This window comes from Scaptodrosophila lebanonensis, unplaced genomic scaffold (assembly GCF_003285725.1).
Source record: "Scaptodrosophila lebanonensis strain 11010-0011.00,11010-0021.00 unplaced genomic scaffold, SlebRS2 tig00001412-arrow-pilon, whole genome shotgun sequence".
NCBI lineage: Eukaryota > Metazoa > Arthropoda > Insecta > Diptera > Drosophilidae > Scaptodrosophila > Scaptodrosophila lebanonensis.
In genome coordinates this window covers 9,389,071-9,413,193 of record NW_022060739.1, presented here as the reverse complement: position 1 = coordinate 9,413,193, position 24,123 = coordinate 9,389,071, and the positions used below count along the sequence as shown (strand labels likewise).

General features: G+C 36.5%; 1 protein-coding gene across 3 annotated transcripts; it reads right to left on the bottom strand.

The window, feature by feature from the left end:
* Positions 1-13,795: 13,795 nt before the first annotated feature.
* On the bottom strand, positions 13,796-23,192 carry LOC115631786. 3 transcript variants are annotated; one of them, XM_030528621.1, is made up of 4 exons: positions 23,061-23,192; positions 14,344-15,004; positions 14,036-14,284; positions 13,796-13,952 (listed from the first exon to the last, which is right to left on the bottom strand). In XM_030528621.1, the coding sequence occupies exon 2, from the start codon at positions 14,793-14,795 to the stop codon at positions 14,388-14,390; it is 408 nt and encodes a 135-aa protein (XP_030384481.1). In that variant the 5' UTR covers positions 14,796-15,004; positions 23,061-23,192; the 3' UTR covers positions 13,796-13,952; positions 14,036-14,284; positions 14,344-14,387. The 3 variants fall into 3 exon arrangements, with proteins under 3 accessions (XP_030384481.1, XP_030384480.1, XP_030384482.1); XM_030528620.1 differs by having other exon boundaries at positions 14,380-15,004; XM_030528622.1 differs by having other exon boundaries at positions 14,380-14,843; positions 23,061-23,134.
* Between the last annotated feature and the right edge of the window lie 931 nt (positions 23,193-24,123).

The window sequence follows — 24,123 nt, the reverse complement described above, 5'->3', positions numbered from 1 at the left end:
TAAGTCTATATATATACACGAATATACATGACTGTTATCGTTTACCATCGTTGTAGTTCTTAGTTCAAATATAAATTCATTAATTAATTCTGTGTTGTTCTTCATCAGCAACTTGTTAGTTAGCCAACATGTTTTATGTTTGCTTAAATTTCAACCGAACTTCAATTCAATTTGTTGAACATTTTGTACAATTAATTTCTGTAATTTGTCATCAGCCATAAAATATTTACGAGCTGCAGTGCTTTTGCTTTTTGTGGCCACACTTTACACAAACACCTTCGAAACTGATCACGATTGTTTGTTTGCTTTGCACAAACTTTGGAGACTTCGACAAGTTATACAATTTTAGCATTTGGTTATCGGGCATGCAAACACATCCACAGCTCATTGGTTTGGTCAGAGTGTAATTAATTAATATAATATTTGTTTTCAAATTAAAAGCCTCGTCACTCACTCAGCAGCACTTCCCACACACACACACACACACGCTTACTCACATCTAATAACACCCGCTGATTCCGCTTGGGGGAGAGAGCATCAGTGAAAGTAGCAATAAAGTCTTTGGCAAAAGTCGAGCGGATTTTGGTGGGACAAAGTTTGTCTAGGCGAAAGCCGCTTAGCCTAGTTAAATAAAAGTGCTACAAGAGCTAACAAAGTCGACACGCACAGACGAGTATGTGAGCGTGTTCGTCAGCTTTAAGAGTCAAGTCAAAGTTGGAAAGTCAAATTAAAGGCTGGCCAGCTGGCTGGAGCTTTAATTGCTTTCTGCAAACCCTATTTATGTTTGTAATATGCTAGTAGTGCTATATGGAGCATTTATGCCTATATGCCGATTTACAGTTCATTTAACCCAAAAACAAATGTGGCTCTGCATTTGGCTGAAATTTTCATTTTGGCCAACGGGGCAACTGATGCCTCTTATCGCCGTTGACAGCAAAGCTCTCTGGCAAAACTTTAAGCGGCTTTTTGTTTTAGACCCAAAGGTGCTCGCTCACCTGTTTATTTATGGGCAGCTGTGAGCTGTCGGTCTGGCATCTTTACAACATTAAGTTGCTCGGTTTGTTTGCGGTGGGCATTTAAATATTTAAAGCGTTCCAAAACCTATGTCGAAAGCCCATAAATATGCAATGAACTCTGAGTAATTTGCCAGGCGGCCCGAACAGCAGTCACACCTCCCCTGCAACTGCAAACTGACAGACAGCTGTGTTGGCGCATTTTTCAATCGGCCTGTACAAGTATTTTTATTATTTCTATTTTTTATGACTTTTTAACAAATGCAGAATGTCGGCACTGGCTAAATGCGTAAGTTAATTAGCAGCAGCTGTTGCCCGAAAGCGCCTTCAAATTTCATTAGAGCCGTAGGTGCCCGAAGCGACCCTCGTCCTGCCCCAAGTCTTTCTGATTCTTGACTGCAGCGCATTATCTGCGCTTCGTTTCATTTGCGGGCTGTGTTCAAAGTTTTGCATACATTTAGGCAGTGGCGCAGAAAAATTTCATCTACGGATGTCGTAAAAAGTTTAACGCGTTTTTAAAGTTGTCAGGCAGTACTGCACCCCACCTCTTCTCCCTGTGGCCGCTGCTCTTCAAACTCGATAAAAGTTTCAAATTGTTACACGGCAAGTGACACGCGCCGTTAAAAAATATAAAAAAATGTTCAAGCCTTAGAGTAACGATGCGCACGACCTTTGTATGCTCTGTTCCAATTCAGAAACTGTAATCAACATTATGAAAAATTAAATTGTAAGCTACATATATGTTGTCATCGAACCGCACTTAACCGAAGGAAAATAACTGTGAATCATTATAAATAACTAAGACAAAATTTGATATTCAAACAAAAAGTTATTTTTGCAGCCATATGCCCTAGATTTAAAAGAAACCCATGGATATGAAAAGACTTTCGTAAAAACTCAAAAATACGAAGTTTTGTTACGATATCTTCATGAATGCCTTTTTTCGTACTAAGAGTGGTTATTACTGCGATCGTTCCTATGGAAGATATACAAGTATAAAATATTCAGGCTAATAAACTAGTTGTGTGTATGGTTTGAACAAATCTGAATGTCAAGTTTGGCGTGCCTAGCTGGAATGCTTCAAAATATATCGATGTTCATACAGACAAACAAATTGGTAGATGGGTGAACGGTAGCCACTGTTACATAGCTTACGAGATTCTTAGTATATCCTTTCAGCCACCAGGTGCAGTGTATTAAAAGGCACAAGCCAAATGACAATCTGCGGTTTTGTTGCCGCTTCTCCAAATGCGTTTGGGTGTGTGTGTGTGTTAATCTGTTGAAATTTGCGTTTCAACAGAGCTCTAGGTGCATGTGTATGGATGGGGGAGAGCGGATTTCTGAGGCCCCTCTGCAAACGCCTTTGTGTTAGCCAAATGAAATGCGAACTTTTTGTCAAAAGACGAGCGCGCACATGCCAAAAATAAAAATGCTTATTGCTTTTAAGTACGTGATTTGGCTTTTTGAGGAATCTAACACGGACGATATTTCTGTGGTAGCATACATTAAACATATTGGTTTTTACGAGCTCTAAAAATGGGCACCAATACACACGCACACACACACGCACACATCTAAATGCAACATATGGACAGTGTGCTGCTGTTAATTTAATTAACCTAATGGACCGGATGCTGTGCTTTTGTGTAAAAGTGTTTGTTCGATTTTGTTTGGCGCCTTCCTCTCTTAGGCGAACATTACGAACATTGTTGCTGCTAAAAGCCATGTGGCAGTGAGCTTTTAATTTAGAAAAGGGCCTACATAGTACAACACTAATAATGCCCGTAAATCGCAGTTGAAATGCTCTTTAAAATATAAGTTTTGGGAAATAAATATATCCAAAGCTCATTATACAAAAAAAAAAAAAAATTAATGCAAACTAGTGAAATACTGAAATTACTTTTAAATTATTACTTTTTTTTTAAAGAAAATATCAATATCAAAACCTTGACGGAGATATTTCTTTAAAGTAAAATAACTAAACGAAAATTATAGCTGAACAACAAGAAAGTACAGACGATGCAGGATTTCTTTACAAATAGGTGCAGCCCATAATACTCAACGGCTGACTGATGTGTGTTCTACTCATTTCACAGCTAAAATGTTCTTTTTGCTATATTTCTATAAAACTTTTAATCAAGAAATGTACAGTAGTCCAACAAATAGCTGCTCCTATCATCCTATCGTATGCATTAATTAGTTACAATCTTGAATTCTGTGTAACAAAGGATTGTTATATAACATTTTCACCTGATTTGTCATGCCTGATTTGCAGGGATTACCAATTTTCAAGTGACTTTTATATAAAATGAAACTCTATAATATTAGATCTACTATACACTGGGCGACAATAAGCCAAATACGTGATACAATCATTCAGGCTTGCAATTGTTGCATTGAAATGTATCTTCTTGTACCTTCTTTACATTTTCCATTATGATGCTCTTTAGAAGGCAAAACACATCGATATTTAGTCAGTGTCAATAATGTAGTAGTCATTCTTGCCATTTTATTTTCTTTTTAAATTTACACAGCATGTCATTTTCATTTCCTCCGGCCAAATGGGAAACCACACAGAAAAAAAAAATAGAAAGAAAAAAGATTGCAAAACTATTTGCCCGTTGACTACTCAGTTAGTAAAAATGCAAAACAAAAGTCAGCTTGTGATCCAATTGTGCTTTTTGTTTCTGCCAAATCGAGTGAAACCCAAGCTGCCAAAACAACAAGGACAACTAACAAACAGAAAGCAAATGGCATAAAGCGAGTTGCATAAAACATAACAAGAAATTTGCATGCAGGCAAGTGTAATGGACAAATAAGGCTACAGACTCATTCAATTGTGTAAATGGAAATTTTCAGATTTACGATAAATTCCCAAACAAGAAAAAATAGTAACAAATACAAGCATACTGCCATAGCTTACCATGGGTATGGTAAGCAGCAAATGAAGATGAACCATGCAGTTATCCTTGTTGCTTTTGTCCTTATTTTCCCCACTGGTTTTTTTTCGTAAATGTAGTTATCAAGCTCCTCTCTCTTTCTTCGTTGCTATCTCTACGCATAAAGACATAATGTTACAATCTCTCCCCATGATTTCTTTTTTCTTTGCGTTTCATTAAAGATTTTGAATCTGTCGCGCCAGCCCCAAAACTTCCTTTGGCCATAAAAAAAAAGTTACAGGCTGCTTTGGGTATCAAAACGTTTTAAATTTCATTAACTGATAATACCTGCACTCAAATTTCATTTCGCAACTTCGTCAACAAGCCAAGCACAACCCTCAAAACTTTGCAAAACGTTTCAACCTCCTACACGCACACACACGCCCACCCATACACACACACAAAAACACACACGTAATCTCATCGATGTGACATATTCATATGCAGGCATTATATGGCCTCACAAGATGCCAGTCAAGTGTATAAGCAAGCTCCAAAGCTGATTTAGCAGCAGTCGTGACTTTACAGAAGGCCTAGCAGAAGGGAGAGACAGCTGGGGGGAGAGAGCTGGGGGGAGAGAGCTGGGGAGAGAAAGAGCTGAAGAAGGAGAGGGAGCTGGAGAGAGAAAAAAATGGAAACGGCATGCGTCGGCACATAACTCATCATCAAGCGCAATTTGTGTTTAACAATCGTTGGTAATCTTTATTGGATGTCAAGCTGCCGGTGCTTCTCTATGTGAGCTGTGTGTGTGTGTGTAGCTGCGTGTGTGTGTGTGCGTCTACTTAAGACAAACGTTGCATTTGCTCTCTAAACTTGTCTACGTCAAGTGTCAAAACGGCATATACTCGTACATTGCTTCAAGAGGCACAGATGTATTCACTTACATGCAAAACTTCATACCCACCCCTGTAGTTCGGCGGGTATATGGTGTCCAATGCAGGTGAACGACAGCACCAACACCTTAGTAAGCCAGACAAGTATTGAAAATGGGAACACAGAGAGAAGGGTGACTGCTGAGACTGCACTGAATAAAAAGAATAAACTAATTTTTATACTTGCAACAAAAAACATAGCTTAAGGCTTACTTTACAAAACAGAATACCAGATTTGTCTTCAAATTGTTTGTATATACTTGTACTAAGTATACTCTTGTTAGTATGAAAGGAGAAAATTATTTGAAGCTATTTTATTTTGCACAACCTTAAGTGCAACAAGTTTCCAAAACAGAATACCAGATTTGTATGCAAATTATTTAAATTGAGAATTAATAACTTTATATATCAAATGGGCTTACATATTTTAATTTATTTCTTTCCAATCAGACAACAATCTGTCATTATCATGTTTTATGATAATGTAGTAGATTTTGTAAAATGCAGCTGATTCAACAATTTGATTAAGTTTTAAAAAAGCAGTGCATGTTAATACTGGAGTAGTACGGTACATGATTGTCAGTGAATTGCAAATAATTGCGCATTGAACTCAAGCTTATTTACGACCCCATTTCTCTAATACTGATTATTATATTTTATAGCCAAGTATATATTATTTTCCACGAACCATTATCACGTTTTCAAAATGCCTAGACTACAACCTAATTCAATTAACTTAAAGTCTAATAGTTATCCATTATTTTCGACCAGCACAGAATCACATTAAGAATGGCATGCAAGACTTTTGTGCCGCTGAACTGCAGGGCTGTGTTAGTTAGTTTGGTATGTGAGGCCCACCTAGTTGAAGATGTTTTAGTGACAACGAAAGTGTAATTGAGTGCTACACAACAGACAATTCTAATACAAGTGGGCGCATCGCAGCAGGAGATAGAAAAAAGGAAAAAAGATATGTTCAAGAAAATTGCCATGGACGATTGCCCCGCCATGTTCTATTCGGACACGCCTTGTCCTGTCCTGTCCTGTCCTATGCTGTTCTGCTCTGCCCTGTCGAAGTCTAAAACTGTCATGCCATGCTATTATGAGTTGTTCTATTTGATTTTTCATTTCCGCTCGCTCTCTCCCACTTAGGATGGCAACAAGCATGTGCATTGTGTTGGATTTGCAGCCTTTAGGCTGTAGGACGACATACTCGGACAGGTTGCACACATGTGGAGCATAAAAGTTTTCAAGTGTTGCAACTACAACCTACCAAGAGGTCAGAGTGAGTGAGGGAAGCGGAAGGGCAAAGGAGCTGCCATTAAGGTGAGTTGCAACAGCTCCGGCAAAAGAATTTCGTAGTCCTCCCTGCTGGAGGCTAAAAAAAGATGTGAATTTAAATTAAAATGCCTGGCATACTTTAAGGCACATTCAAGTTGTATGTGCTTCTCTGCTCTCTCACTGTCTCTCTCTCTGTTTACTTCTTGTGGGGCATTTTATTGTCTGCAAGTCACTATATACAAGTACTCGTATGTGTGCATATACTTGTAGATATATATATATATTTTTATACCAATACTTATAGCAGTGCACATGTACGTTGTGAAACCTCAAAAAGCAAGCTGAAAAGGCCGATAAAATTGAAATGAACTCAAGCATCGATTAAGTCGCACAAGTTGCCGACCACACTCCTCAGATGGCATTGACAAAATGTATGCTTGTCCAAAAAAAATATGCCATGCAAATGTAAGCCGATCAGAGTTTATAAACTTGTATTTCATTGCACAAATTTCCGAATTTCATAGGAATTTTATTTTATTTCCTATTTACCGTTCTGCAACAAATACTTCATTTAACTAAGTATTTAATTCATTTAGTAGGATTTTATAATTAATTTCGCAACTAAATGGCACCATTTTTCTCAATCAAAATACAAATGAAATTCAATAATAATATTTGTCAGCAATGGTTATTACATTTTCAGTTTAATTAAAGCAGCATAGTCAATGGGGACTCTCGACGCAAAATCAACAGAATTATGACATTAGGACATTAGTAGGAAGTTTCTTAGCATTTTAGTTTAAGTTTGTATCAAATTATGTTGAAAAGTTGTAGAATTAAAAATTATTACTTCAATTGGATACTAAATTTAACATTCTTAATGGACTTATCTTAAAAATAAAAAGGGAAACATAAATTCTATCGTATAATCCAGATTGAAAATCATATTCTCTGATGCTTATAGAGTTATTAATTTGTAGTATTTTTTGTAAAACTGTTTTTGCTTTAGATAAAAAATGCTTTAATAGCTGATACTTTGTTTGTTGTATAATTAATAAGTTCAAGTGTTTGGTTTCTAAACAAATGTAAGAGCACGAATTTTACACAATAGTTTGGTTTGATTATCTTTCAAACTTGATTTAGTGGGAGGTACATTTACATTAATAGGTTTTGTCTGAAAATTTACGGTCGCTCTTTGTTGGTCTGTTTGCTTTGTGACTTAATGCCGCACAAATTAGCAAGACCCGCCATTGTTGACAACTTAATTAGCGGAAACAAACACACAAACGGCTGTGCGTAACAATCCCACAAATATCAACTTTCACACTCACACACACACACACATTTGTACACATCTAAAACTTTAATTGATTTCGGTTATTTGTCGCCGGCGCCTGACATATGTCGGACATTGCAAAATTTGTAGAGTCCACGCCAATAAATGTAGGTGAAGAAACATTTTGATAGCTTCCACTGATTTTAGATTTGTGTGTGTGTTTCTGACACATTCAATGACAGCTCAACGTTTAAGATGGAAAAAATCAAATACAAAATTGATACGTGCCATTAATTAATATTAAAGCGCACGCCCTGCGCATTATGTGGTCACTAATTCAAATGCAGTTTGTGCAAATGAAGCACATTTTACACGCCACTGTGGTGTGAAGGACGCCTTTCTTCGACATAAACTCGATGTAGGATATATGAGGAATATGAGAATTTATAGCCATTACACAAAGTTTTAGCATAAACTTTAGCTTTATACCGATTGGATCACTATGTTCTATTTATTGGGATTATGAACTTTTTCAAACTTTTGTAATTACAATGGTTATATTTAAAAGATTTATTGTATGTTTTTGTATTTTTATATTTAATAATTTATATTTAATAACTTATTATGTTATATTTATTACTTAATAAAATATAACACTATAAAGTCTATCAAAAATGATTTAGCATGCACATACACTGCGATATAAATAGCATTTATAAAAATTTTTTATTCAGTACTACATGACAAAGAATTATTTCCAAGAATACGAATACAAGCCCGGCCGATTTCCACAACTCGATAACCAAATTGGACAGTTGTATAGACGTTTAAATCTATAATAAATACGAACATTCGGTCGGTAATAAAATAAACTTTATTCCAACTAACTAAATCAACACGAAGACCATCGTGCAGCGTAAAATTTCAATGCTAAACTAACTTTGCATATCCGTTGCCAACGGAACAAACACACACACACACACACACACATGCTTACACACAGGCAAAAACATATCTACATACATAACAATAACTTAGTTTAGCTAAAAGCTTGTGCAAGCGCTAATTGAGTTTACTGTTGTATGGTCAGCATGCTGACCAGGCCCAAATTGATGCGCCTAAGCCGCCTTTGCCGCCATGAATGCGGGCGGATTCGACCGCTCCTGCACTTTGCGCGCGAAAATTTTTAAATATGTCAACGAAAATGCAAACTGCTGACGAATATTCCGCGCGCAATCAGTGGAAACGCAGTAAGTGCTTTCACGCCCATAACCAAGGCCAGTCAGAAGCTTATAAGCAGCAGCGAACAGAGTTGTGCGATGCAGTCAGTGAACTAGTTCTTTTGATGCTACATTGTTGCTATTTATAGAATAAAAAGGAACGTTAGAGAAGTTATAAAAAAAATCACAAAATAGGATCGAACTTGCCTTAATACTAAAATCAATAGGTCAGGTTTTTAGTAAATGAGCAATGAAAAAACCTGACCTGAAAATAAACATGAATGATTTACAGTTTTATAATAAACTTAGTTCCTTATTTAAGACAATTTAGCGTAGTGTGGTTTAAAAATCAGTCTCAATTAAAGCCACGTTTTCAAAGAACCAAAACAAGCTTCGAAGTAATTGTTAATTTTCCAAGCGGGCTAATATGAAAATGAGTTTGGAAATTTAAATAATATTACAGTAATAATTGGATGACATTCAATGAAAAATATTATGTTTAAATACATTTTATGAATACAACTCAAAGAAGTATATCATAATTTATTTATTTATTTAGAAAATCAACAACAACTGTCGATACATATGAAAACTATGATTTATATCATCATATAATATTATAAAATAAAATAAAGATATTTAATAATACAACGTTATAATTTCAAGTTAAATTATTCTTTCCATAAACCATGATTTTAAGTAGTTCTTAACAGTAACTCAGTTCATTTTAAACTTATAAATGTAAAGTAAGATTTTATAAAATCATTATCAAAATTGCGATGTAAACTTCTTAAAATGTTTCTATTTAGAAAATAAAAAATATAATTTACCAGCACTTGCTGAAATGCTTAAACTTTCAATATTGTTCTTCCCCCACAAATCCCAAATGTGTAAGCGGAAGTGTACCTTTTCAAATAAATTTAAGCATTTAGGCCTCACACCTATTAACCGGAACTGATCCGGTACAGCACTTTTGTTTATGTTATGAACAGGATGAATACACAGAAGCGGATGCTGCCGCTGCTGTTGCCGCTCTTGTGGAATCCTGTGATGTGCGTGAGCACCAAAGTGTGGCTTATGTGGGCGCATTGCTGGGCTTTCATTTCCAAAATTGTGTGTGTTAGATGGTTCTGAAAACTCGCATGGCACACCACGACCTAAACCACAGCCGAGCTCACATTTCAAGGCTTTCACAATGAACATATGGCCGTGTGTGCGATATTCTAATTAAATTTCATTTCAGTTTTCGAGAAAATGTTGGCGGCTGACAATCAAGAGTGGAAACAAAATACTTACAATTGCAATTGAGATTGAAAAATCTAGGACTGCAGATAAAATACAATTCAGATTAAAATTGATTACAAAAATGCAAAAATGCAATTAAACGAATTTAATCAAAGTTTTACACTGACCACAAATGACAATTAATTGAATGAACATTTATTTGCAGGACCTTTACAATTTTGCATTTTCATTTGCCCAACTAATGAGATTAATTAAGGTCGTGCTAACAGGGCGAGCGTGGCAAAGTCAGTTAGCAATTTCATTTGGTATTTATTTATTTTGAAACCCAGAAATACGAAAAATTCATTAAATCAACATAAATGGCAGCTGGCATGAGCCCATCAGCGGCAACGGCATTCGACAACACTTATAGTCAGGCGTCGGTCACTTCTTTTATATACAAGTATACACATACATACTACACTAAATACATACATACATGTGTATTTTCGTCTCTCCAATTGCAAAAACATAAAACGCATAAAAACTGTGAAGAACAAACAAAAAATTACAGAACAACTGTAATAACAAAAACAAAATAATGTTCAACGCATGCTGTTGTATAATAAAACCAATTTGTTTCAGAAAAAACAAAATAGCAAATATTGCTGTTCACACTTTCTGTTTTCTGCCGCCAGCTGAAAATTTGTCCCTCCCATTGATGTGGGTCACGCAGCCCAGAACTGTTACGATATGTATTCGAATTTAACAAACAAATTGGTTAGATATTTGCACGTGTCTGATTTCTCTTTTCGCTAATTTCAACATTTCGATGACCCTTTTTGTTTGTCTAGCCGACTGTCTGACTGACCGACTGACTGCAACATGTGGTTGGCTTCTGATTGTTAACACACAAAAACCATTGTTTCGCAAGCTATGTGCATTGATTTATATTACAAATTGCATTTGAATAATCCATGCGCCCACATCATCGCTTATGAACGACATACAACTAAACATACATGTGTAGGCGATATAAAAACAGATTGTACTTGTTGTTCAAATTGGTTTTTATTTTTGGTGAGACTTTATTTTTTTTATGAAAAGTGCAATAACTTGTTTAATATTTTTAACATGTTTTATAGAAAAAGGGAAACGTTTATAAAAATGGAGCTAAAAAATTAACCCAAAATTTGTTGTACATTATTGGAAACACCCAGATGAGCCAAAACCGTTTATAGAAGTCAAAAGTAAAAACAATACTCATTTGCTTCGAGGATTTTAATAAGAAATATTTTGTTTGCTAGAATGAAATCAAGTAGTAGCTTCTGTTGAAGACATTTGGCAACTTCAAATGTAAGAAGGAAAAGGCTGCACATTCTTGCATTCCTGTTTCAAACCTAAACTATTATACCCAAGTAATAAAGTAGCTTTTATCGTATATTCATTTCAAAAGCGATGCAAAAATGTATAATTTTTGCAAATTTCAGCCTAGCCTTAGCGGTACTTTAAATTATGTATCATTTGTATTAATAGGTGAACTATTATTTAGTAACCATTAGACGCAGCCGACCGGAAGCACTCAAAATTCACGAGTTAACTTCATTCAATGGTGCAACCACTTAATTTTGTATGCCAAAAACTCGGCATAAATACGGCACGCAAAACCCTTTTACGCATTAATCTCTGAGATCCAGCCGAGCTCTAATGATGACGTACAAATTTCAAGGTTTTTCACTTTTGAATATTTTCTCACTGGTTACACTCAGCAAGTCAACAGCCCATCCCCTGGCCAGCCAGCCAGCCAGTCAGCGCAAATATTTTCCCAGCTTGGTCCTCGGCAACTCATCAAGCTACGTAGCCAGCACTCATACGCCATGTGGTACACGTGTGTGCATTTTTAATTATGCCGGCGTAGAAGCTGGAAGGCAGTAACTAGCCGTGAATTTTAAGCAACTAACTTATTAAAAGCCACTGAGCTGCACATACTCGTATATGTATATATAACTACGAGTATTTGGCGTACGGCTCGCTAAACAAGTTTTAATTTGCTGGGAAAATAAGAGCGCCTCGTTATTACATAAAGGCACAATGCCAGCTAATCTCTGATCCTGCCTAGATGCTGGCGAGTTAGTCAACGGAATTGCCAAAAGATTAACATGCCGATAGGCAACAGTCATTGCATGTAAATGGCTGCTCTGTAAAAGTCCTACAAATCCTTTTTGTAATCCGCTCATGGTCAGATAACCTAGAAGTGTGCTAAGTCGCCGCTAAAGCCATTTGCAAAAAATATGTAGAAGAAACGACGAAAAAAGTAGGAGCCTTCATCAGTGTGGCATCAGTTGGAAAATTTCTTAATTTTCTCCAACCTGGTGACTATCACACACTGCCGCAAATCCCGCATAGCAAAAAAAAAATTATTAGACGGCTCATTTGTTTGCGCTTGAAGAGCTCCTTATTACGTTTTGATTATTTTCGGCACGCGTGTGCTTTAGGCCCAAAAATACAAAAATAAAATAAATAAATAAGAGAAACAAAATATTTCGCAAAATTTCAGCGACGTCGGCCATTTTGTTGCGTTGTAAACAAATTCATAAATATATACTGGACCAGGCCATCGTCCAAGGCCTGCATTTGTTTTTTTTTTTTTGTTTTGTTTTTTGCCTTTTCATTTCATTGCGTCCCTCTGCTCTGCCTGGGCCCGACCTTTGTCTGCTTTGTCCATAATGAGATATCTCTCTATTCCTCTTTTGTTTCATTTCATCATTTTTTCACTCTGCCTGGCTATGTGTATGTGTGTGTGTGTGTGTGCTACCGAGCCAACTGGCCGACCCTCTAGTCACCAGCCCCATTTCTTATTGTTGTATGCTTATTGGCGGCGCGGCTAAAGTTGCTTTGTTGTTTTTGCATAAAATAATACCGCTGGGAAATTCATGCAAAAGTATCTACAGCGGCTGAAAGAGCACTGCGAGACGACGACGACGACCGCGGCCATGTGGCCTTATTAATTAGAACACGCGCTCGTTTCTTCCTCATGCAATAGGCCGCAAGCTCAAAAAAGGACATACTTGCGTTTAATTTAAATTCATTGCAATTTTTTGTTGCTGGCTCGCTCTTCATTTGCATATGAATGCAAAGTGTGCGGGAAACACAAAAAAAAACAACACTCCAACATTTTCACTTATGCCCGCACACCTGCTGGCTATTCTACTTGACTTCACACCTTTGCCGCTCAGCGCACACTATTCCGGATGAAACAAAGTGGCATTAATTTCAAGGTATTTCATTGAAGTCTAGAAACAATGCGATTCTTTTCCAATTTCCTTATAGAACTTCACTAAGATCAGGATTATTTTTGGTTCCGACAGCTGTCCCTAAAGTGACTAATACAACTTCGAGATTCTCTACAAAAAAAGCAAAAGCAAGCTAAGCTAAATATGCTACAGATATGATGATATGTGTAGACTGTTTGTTAGGCTATTAAAAAAGAATTAGCTCATAAATGATATACTTCAAAGTTTTAAGTACTTTTCTCTGTCGAATATAAACTACATCCCTCTTTCTATGGGCCTTACTAATTTCGGATTTGGTCGATGATCATTTTGTGCTACCACTCAGCATTTGGTAAACCAGCATTTTCAATCAAATTTCTATTCAAATACTCTCTATTTCAATTTAATTTAAAATACATTCCTCTTTCTAGGCGCCTTCTAATTTCGGATTTGGTCGTTGATCACTTTTTGGTAAGCCAACATTTTCAATCAAATTTCTATTCAAATACTCTCTATTTAAATTATAGGAGTATTATATCATGATATAGTTAGCATTAACATATTATTCGCGTTCATTAAAAAATAGGCTTCGGAGTAAGAATTCGTCTCATTTTGCTGACAATTTATGTATTCCTCTCGCTTTTCAATGATGGGCTTAAGAACATTCTTGAATATGTTCGATTAGATGAAGAAAATGAGGATTTGTGTTTATACAACATGTTAAACTCGAATTTTGTATTTAAATAATTTTTTTAATTTACACACGTCATCAAATTTGAAAAAACAGCTATTTACCAACATCAGGGACAGGTGGTAGGATTAACAGAGCAGTCAGGTCTGCTGTAAATTGTAGTTTTGCTGCGTTTGGGTGGAATAAAGAATATGTTAATGATTTTGATTTATGATCCAAATACTTTTGGATACTAATGCTGCACACTCACATGCTTTTAGCCCATATTTCAAATTTGATTTCGCTCTTCTGTCCCCCATCGCCACATTTTTCGCCGCAGAAGTCCTCCATTTTGCTTTCGAACTTCTGGTCGCTATTCTCTGTCCTTCCTCTTCTCTTCGGGGTACTTCAAGTTGTTGTTGTGGCCTTGCAGGGTTGTCTGTGTACGTACTGGGAGGATTTTACTTAACATATTTTGTTTGTTTTTTTGTGCGATACAATTTTTAGCTATAGTCTTCTTCTGTAACAATTAACGAAAATTTAAGGATCCAGGAAAACAAAATGTCAAGCGTCATTCACGTCTATTGTAGATATCGAAAGCTAATGCTCTATCACCTGTCCAGTTAGACGGACGTCGCCGCTGCAGCCCCAGCCTCACTATTCGTCTCCGCAATGCCTTTGTCTATGACAGCTTTTAGCTTTCGCATATCTGCATCTAGGTACACGCTGCGCTGATATTTGGCAGCGATCTTGTCAATGATGCGACCCAAATGCCGCTTGAATATTTCTACCAGCTCATTGTCTGTGGGCGCACATTCCTGTTGACCCCGCAATATGCGTTGAAACTCGTCCTCTGCGAGCGCTTCTGCAAGATTGTCTTCAGTTTCGTCCTGCTGCTTACGCAGCAAACGTATCTCATTATCCAGTTCGCCCTTCTCTCTGCTATGTCCCTCGTACGTGGCAATGTGCTCCTTCAGCTCTCGACCCATCACAGCCCCGGGTTTTAGCAGGCGAGAGAATCGGCTGGCCATAGTTTCGCGCACGTGTTGAACTTTGAGCTCAAGGCACACAACAAATTGCTTACAAATATTTTAAATATTTATATATATATATATATTGCAATAATTTAGGTGTTCTATTTCGGAGTTTGACGTGTCGAGAGTTTATTGCTATTACTAAGTCTTCGATACGAATTTGAAATTTGTGTGCCTGCCTAGGCAGGCGCCTCACATAACAGCCACTGAAACAGAGTTGTTAGTGATATATGACATATAACTGTCGCCTGTGCTTTAATGTTAATTCAAACAGTTTTTTGTCGCTACTCCTGCTCCTGCTTCTGCTTCTGCTCTGCTACTGACCCGGCAGATGAAATCCCATTAATTTGCTTCATGCGCAAAAAATTAAAGCCGCAACAATCTCATTTCCGCTCATTTTTCACACAGCTGTAGTCGCACAAGCACACCATACGAGTATATATAAATGTATATACTCTCACTCGTACTCGTACTCGCACTCGCACACAAACACACACGCATATGGCCGTCGAAATGCGCAGCAAATTAAATTGCGTATACGCACTGTTGCCACTGCGGTAGCATTGGCGGCAGCTGCTCTTTGTTGACTCTATCGGTAAGTGCATAAATTGAATAAAGCGCGCAAGCGACCATCTTCACTATCAACGTGCAACAATGTGTTGCAAGTACAGACACATGTATATGTGTGTGTGTGTGTGTGTGTGTGTGTCTGTGTGTGTGTGTATGTGTGCATGCGAGTTGCAAGATAGTGTTGCCAGATTACCTTTCTTGTTGAAAATTTATTGAATTTCTTGCAAATGTTGGGAGTGTATTGCAGCATATATTATTTTATCTATCCGGCGATAGATTTTAAAAATCCAGTAAACAAAATGAAAAGTAAGCTGCTGCAGCGCTATACATAATTAGAGTATTCATGGCCAGTGGATAAGCTAGTGAGAAAATTTAATTCAATTTCTGGTGACCGTAAACACACATTCTGCAAATAATTTCGTTTGCCAAGCGTACAGGTAAACGTTTTAGCATCTCCTTCGCAAATATCCTGCAGTACTGTTGGAAGATGAAAACAGGAGCAGTGCACTACGTAACCAAATAAAATCTATTAACTGGATTACAGAAATTTGGTTAAATTTCAAATCACAGGGCTGTTAATGCTTAAAATTATATTTACTAATGGAAAAAATATCGTTGATAAATGGTTTCATTTGTGAAAACTGGATTTTTAGTTGTGGGTATTAGCAAGTAAGAAATTAAAAGTATTCCAACAGCTTCACATGATTTAGATTAGTAATATATGTTTGTCAGCGATTTTACTGCATACAAATTTGAAATTTAAAACCAAAATCAAGCTTTATTTTAAAGTTGACAATTGCTCTGCAGAAAATAATAACAATAATTATTATATTTAAGAAACTAAGTACTGTTAAGAATATTGAAACCATTTGTTGAAATAGTCTTCATAAACTGAGAGAGTTAGAGTTCTAAAGAATATAATTCTATTTCGTTTAATTATTTACTCTGATGCGTTCCTTAGAGCAGCATTGCAAACAAAGCAAGCAAAATAAGTACAACTCTTATTTAATACTAAAATATGAGTTTTTACCTTACACGTCAAATACTGCCTGAATTTGCACAAGAATGGGTATAAAACAAATCCATTAACTTAATTCTACAAGTAAGCCTTACAAATCTCAACAAAAAAACATGCTACACTAGCCAACCTCCAAGATTTTAAGCCATTTTCAACAGAGCTTGTTGAGATTACCGAAAGAAAATCAACAGTTTTCACTATTCACTATTCCTTAGCATCAAAACTAAACTCGTTTTGCATTTACAGAGTAGCAAAGCTCCGTAAGCAAATGAGGATTCTGTGTTGCAGTTTCAAAGTGCGTAAAGATGATGACAAAAATAATGCAGAAACTTCTGAGTATTTGTTTTCACTTCCCTCTAATAAAGAATTAATGGGAATACGACTAGACAGCTCGCACGTACATTCCAGTAAGCAGAGCAGGAAGGAGAAGGAGAAGGCGAAGGCGACTTGCTTGCACTTTAATTAATGAAATTGCAGTATAGGCTGTCGTCACATTTCCTTATTGAAGCTAACAAGCCAGACAAACAATGGCGCACAAGGCAAATAGAAAGTAAAATAAATTATGCTGCTTGGTCTTTTCTATTTGCCAATCACAAAACATTGTGATTCCCACCCTCCCCTCCTCCAGCGCCTGATGTGCACATTGGGAATTGAGCCGAAAGTCACGCACTCTGGCCGGCGAGACGTCGGAGATATCGCAGCTGCAGCTTCCTCCTTTTTGGACATTTTATCTTGATTGTGCTTTATAAGTCAATGGTCAATTTTGCTCTTGATGGCCAGCAACGCAATCAACACGGCGCCCATTGCAAGATATACATACTTGTACTTATATAAAAACAAGAAAGGAATGCTAAAGTCGAGCAGGCTCAACTCTTAAATACCCTGTACCACCCCACAAAAAAGTAATTTAATTAATTAATTAATTTAATTTAATTAATTAACTAAATTAATTTAATTAATTAACTAAATATTAACTAATTAAATATAAAATATTCCATGCATGCATACATACATTTACATTTACATCAGAATCGTGCCTTATGCGTGTTTGTGTACTTGTACATATGTATGTATGTGTGCATTGGGCCTGGTTATATGGCTATAACTTTCTTTTTGATCATTCTATCATAATGAAACTTGGTATACGGATATATAATTACTAACCTAATGTGACTACCAAATTTAAGTTTAAAATTCCAAGAATTATGGGAGTTATAGAAAATCGTTAATAGGGGGGGAGTGGGGGGTTGGATCAGAAAAAATGAACAAACTTGTCCTTTCTCGGTCTCAGGAGAATCTGTATACCAAGTTTGGTTATTCTAGCTCTTATACTTTCGGAGATCCTTGCGTTCATACAGACAGACAGACGGACAGACAGACGGACAGACAGACGGACAGACGGTCAGACGGACAGACGGACAGACGGACATGGCTATATCGACTCGGCTTGTCATGCTGATCAAGAATATATATACTTTGTGGGGTCTACCAAGCCTCCTTCTGTGTGTTCCATGTGCACTCGCACAAAACTAATATACCCTTGTACCCTTTGGGTACAGGGTATAAAAAGGAAAATTGCCAGTAGCGGACTTTAATTTTTTGCTTATTCTTTTGCTTATTCACGCACTTGCCAAATTAAATCAACAACATGCCATATTTGTAATTTGCATTTGCACAAAATCGCGTTAAAACCTGTCAATGCCATCAGCTCAGCATAATGCCAAGAACAGAGAACAAACAAAAGCTGGGGGCGGGGAGAATGAAGGCAAAAAAATTGCTTATGAAAATTCATAGGGAAACTTTTTGTGCTTGTCAAGCACCAACAGAACTTGTGTGCAACTTTTTATGCAAATTCAAATGACAAAATGGCGACAAACATCTTTGGAAATTATAGGATTTGTTGTTCCTTCAGTTGCTGGGCGCTGGCATGTCAAGGCTAAAAAGAAAACCAACACTCTGTGCACTTTTCTAGTTTATATTGATTGTCGATGTGGCTAGAAATCCAAATAAAAGTTTTTGGCAACAGAAATGGAATGAGATTCTTCATAACATTTGACATGGCTCTGGGGGATAACACAAAATGCTCAATATGAAGTGGAGATATTAAAAGCCTAAGCTTTATAGAGGCTAGACGCTGGTCATTTACATTTACATTTGAATATTCGTTGGCAATTTGTGGGAAGATGAAGAAAGGGAACAGATTTTGAAACAATAGCCCATATAAGAACTTCAACTTAAATCCATTCAACTGAAACCCCTTCAAGAAATTGCAAGCACAAAATACTTAATATGAAGCGGAAATATTAAAAGCCTAAGCTTTATAGAGGCTAGACGCTGGTCATTTACATTTGAATATTTGTTGGCATTTTGTGGGAAGATGAAGAAAGGGAACAGATTTTGAAACAATAGCCCATATAAGAACTTCAACTTAAGTCCATTCAACTGAAACCCCTTCAAGAAATTGCAAACTTTTCAACTTAATACGCTTTTTATTCATTTGATAACCTTGATCGCTATTTGCTTTTTGACTTAATAGCTAAGCGTTTCATTTGCGCTCAATTTGAATTATCATTTCGAACTTGTCATTCATTAAATACGAGCGCGAATGCGAACAAGGAACCTCTCAAGCTTGTTCAGGGCTGCCCATCAATAATAATTGCACAAATTGTAATTCAATTTCTAATGACAACATTGACGCTGCTTCTATCAAGGTCGTTCCCGGCCCTATTTTTGTTTAATCATGACTGCAGTGCTGACTTTATTATGATAAATTGCTGCAGAGCCAGCATTTCAAAATGTGCCAAAAAATATAATGAAGCGATAATGAGGTGTTATTAATATCAACTTGCGACTTAGTTGGAGCGCCTAAATATGCAAAGTGTTGAGCTTGGGCGAGCTCTCAACAACAACAACTAGCATAAAAATACAATAACTTAGTCTAAACCCATTCAAGTCTATATAGAAATAAAAATAAGCCGCGTGCGCGCCGCTCTTCGAAAGTGTCAAGAAAACAAATGACGGTCAATTTTTTTTTTTGTTTTATGTAGTCACAAGTGTTTGTTTCCCATGCTTTAGCAATAACGCCCTAAACTCAACGAAGCTTGAGATACGCAATGTGCCGGACAGGTTGGTAACTTGAGCCCATAAAAAGGATTTGCAGTCTGGGGCGGCAACAGCAAACAGTGCATAAAAGAATAAAATGAAGCTTATTAAAATGAAAGGCAAGAAAGTATTGCCGGCTTTCCGGCGCAGGCCATTATGCGTATTTTAATACTACTGCAAAGAAAAAACAGTTCTTTTTATAGCCTGTACCCAAAGGGTGAAAGGCTATACTAGTTTTGTGCGCATGTATGTAACACACAGAAGGAGGCGTGGCAGACCCCACAAAGTATATATATTCTTGATCAGGATGAGAAGACGAGTCGATATAGCCATGTCCGTCTGTCCGTCTGTCCGTCTGACCGTCTGTCCGTCTGTCCGTCTGTCTGTATGAGCGCAAGGATCTCAGTAAGTACAAGAGCTAGGATAACCAAAATTGGTATCAAGGTTCCTATAAGCCCTAGGCAGAACGAGTTTGTTTATTTTTTCTGATACACCCCCCCACTCCCCCGCAATTCGTATTTTTTCTTATAACTTCCGTAATTCTCGGAATTTAAAAATCAATTTTGGTAGGTACATCCAGTTAGTACTAATGTGTCCGTGTGCCAAATTTCATCATGATAGGTCAATTCTGAAGAAAGTTATAGCCATAAGTAAAATCGCTGCTCATGCGCTGCCTCTGTCGGCAGCGCTGCCCGCAGCTGTTGTTGTTGTTGCTGCTTTGGTTTAACTTTGTGCTGCATACATACACGCATATAAACACGCATATAAACACGCATAGGTACGTGATGTAAATGTATGCTGTTTAAACTGAACATAAACATGTATTCTAATTTAATTTAATTAATTATTTTAATTAATTCATTCATTCATTTTTTTTAATAATTTAATTTTTTTAAAATTTTTTTTTTTTTTTAATTTTTTCTTTTTGTGGAGAGTACAGGCTATTTTACTGTCGGGCTTGCTCGACTGTAGCGTTCTATCTTGTTTTCGCTAGCGTTCTCCTGTATTAATATTATGGCCGCACTTTATTCTCTAGCCCCCTTCACTCCTTTGTGTGCGTGTCTGTGCACGTAAGCTGCTTATAGACTGTTAATTACTGCTCCGAGTTCAATTAGCTTATCAAGAATTTATGCATCATTTATGGTGCTTTGGTAAAACGAAGGAAGTCATAATTTTTCGCTGAGCTGAGCGATGAGTTCTCCCCATTCACGAATTAATTAACTTTTTGCTTTGGTCGCTCTAAGAAAATTTGTTACCTGACATCAGCATAAAACAATTTAATGATTTTCTTGAAATGTTAGCTTTTCCTGCATTTAGTATATAACCATTTTCTAAATTATTTATCATTCAAAAATCATGTATCATCATTTGATAGCCAATATGCAAAGCTGACTGAATTAAGGTACAAAACTTTTGCATACAAATTTGTCGAATTCTGCAAGTATTCCGAAATAGTGCTGTACCAAGAAATGGTTTTGTTTTATAAACAACTTTCCGATATTTTTCCTGTTAGAGCTTACTTCTGAAGTAGCATAAATTCTTGTGCAAATTATTTGCAACTCTGTGTTAGTTACTTAGCCATGATAACATAATTAAAATGTGTTGTTCACACAATTGGTCATACTATTGGTCACACTGTTGGTCACACTGTTGGTCACACTATTGGTCACACTGTTGGTCTCACTGTTGGTCTCACTGTTGGTTACACAATTGGTCAACAATGGGTCAACAATTGGACATGCAATTGGTCACACAATTGGTCATGCAATTGGTTTCATGGACACACCGTTGGTCACACTATTGGTCAACAACTGTTGATCACACTTTGATGGTTGCACTGCAGTAGTTACTCTATGTACCTAGCCCTTAAAAATGGCACTTCAAACAGCTATTCACTGTTGCTAGCATTATATTGTTTCTTTCCTAATTAGTCTCCCCACCAAAGATTAAATCTCAATCATATTTTTATAATAATAACAATGCAGCATTAGTATAAATATATAAAATTATAAAAATATTACACACAAGGTTTCATTAAAGACTATATTTTGTGTAGCCCTATGACACTGCGCTAAACGAAACTCTATGAGTGTAGTTTGAGTGTGAAGAGAAGAAGCTTAACAGTGTGAAGTGAGAAAAATGGACAAAACAGCTTTTCAGCTACTTGAAACTGACGTCAGGCTTAACATTTGACAATCGATTCTTATGGCGTGGCTAGTCTAAAGCAATTGTTTTCAGATTTTATTATTGCAACAGTGTCATAAGCATGTCTGTGAAGGACTTCTGTCTGGCTGACTTATATGTACTTGTAGTAGAATGTAATTGAAATTTATAAATACTTGAAAGCGAATATGAATATGAATTTCGTCCAATTCATATTCCTCACACTGCTCTCTATGACTGTGCTGGAAGCATCCAACAAAATAACCCGCAATACTGTCTGCAATTAATTAAATGCTTCGTCATGTTGGCGTATAAGAAATGTCTTTAGCAATTTCTTGGGCTAAGCTTTTATGTTTTGTGCGACCTTTTCAATAAACGTGGCGAGCACAAAAAACTGCACCCTGGCATGGCAACATAGCTAACAGTTCGGTAACCCAAAAAATGGCAATAAAATATGGCCAATGTGATAAAAGATACAGATAAGAAATGTTGTGTGCCTGCCAGCAGGATAGGCAGCAGAAAGTATGCCAACAACAGCAACAATCTGAACAAAAGAAAAGAGCACAACAGCCGCCACATAAATCAAAAGAATTGCAAGGAGATGTGCGCAATAAAAACGGTAACAGAAATTAGTATGTACATGCTCGTATTATATAGTAGTATATAAATATAGCAATAGGGAGAAAAAGTAATGCGCCGACAATAAAATTGGCATAACAATGGTCAGGACTGGTTGATTGGACAGCTGCGGCTTTGTGCGACATTTATGCAAATACGAGCCAATGGGTCAATGGCCGGATGAAAACGAAGAGCCAAAGGACTCGGCACCGTGATGACCCCAATCTAATGTGGTTCAATCATGTAAAACATATGCAATTAACTGGAATGCGTGCGGCAGTGGCGGGGTGTTGCAAGCTATTAGGCTGTCAAGCATATTGAATTTTAGTTACGTAATTTATGTAATTGCCACACAGAGTATAGTAATGCAGCATGAAGAGCATATGTGGGGGGAGACACACATACCCATGGGTTAGGCACACACACACACACACAAACACTGCAACACTATGTTGCAATTATTATTACTTGTGTCTACACTTCTTGTGCTTGTTGCCATTTCTGTCCTAGTGTCTCTGTGTCCGGCGTGTGAACGAGCACAGTTACGATGCGGCATGAAATAGCTTCAGATTGCAATCAAGCCATCAGAGATGGGCATGTCTGTGTGTCTGTGAACGAATTACATAGCGCTAGATACGCTTTATAGTGCGGCTAATTACATATTATTATACAACAGACACACGCAGAGATTAGAGCATAGCTGGGCTGGCTACGCAGGAGCAGAACAAGCAACGGGTATATTCCTATATCAAAGAATATAGACCAAAAATACATTATGTTTATATACGTACCTGCCTACGCTACTACTAGATGCTCGGTTTGGTGCTGGATTCCTGGGTATGCCCATGTAGTGTTGCGCTTCAAACCAAAATTATTTGTTTAGTTGTATTTGAATAATTACTGATGGCCTGCTTGGTTCGAAATATATGAATATATCTACTGAGTGTTGCAGACACGCCTTCTATAAGAGATACACTCGTATATACATATATGTAATGCATTGTAATTTTAGTAAAACATAAGGTATAATCAACATAGTAGTAATTCTTTAACTTAAGAGCTCATATAGCTACCAATTCTCAATTCATAAATGCTGTCGACTAAGGTAAAATAATATGTTTTAATCAAAGAGCCACTAATTATAAATATGGCTATAACTATGAATAAATAGTTCAGTAGAATACTTTTATAATCAACTAGCAATTACAGAATTATTGCACGCATTTCAACATTCAAGAAGAAATAAATTTAAAACCGCTTCACAACTAACAGTGGGTTTGATTGGTTTTTATTTTCAATAAATGTACAATTTATATGCGTTTATTTGAATTTCTAATTTTCAAGACATTAATAACATATTTTGAATTGAATATCATTGCCTCACTAGAAAGAAATTTCGAAACTCAAAGGCATATTACTTCATTTTATGAAGCTTAAAAACCCTTGCATTTTTTAAATTTTTATTTATATTATTTTTCCTAATTATGAATAACTAATTATATCCATAATTTAACCACTAAGTATATATATACTTTGTTTAAAAATACATATATATTTCATTTTATGAAGCTTAGAAACCCATTTTCTTAATATTATTTTTCTCAATTATGAATAACTAATTAAATCGATACTATAACCATTTAGTATATATTTAAATACAATTTTTTGTACAAAATGAAACAATTTCGTGCTTCAACGATCTAAAAGTATTCAATTTTTGCTTTACTCTAGTATGTACATAACAAATTAATTAATTTTTGTAAAAGTCGGATAGCTAATAACATTAATAGAGGCCTATTTCAACTTAGAAGGAAGGTAAAACCTGCAATTTCCAGAAGTAAATCTTAACAAATG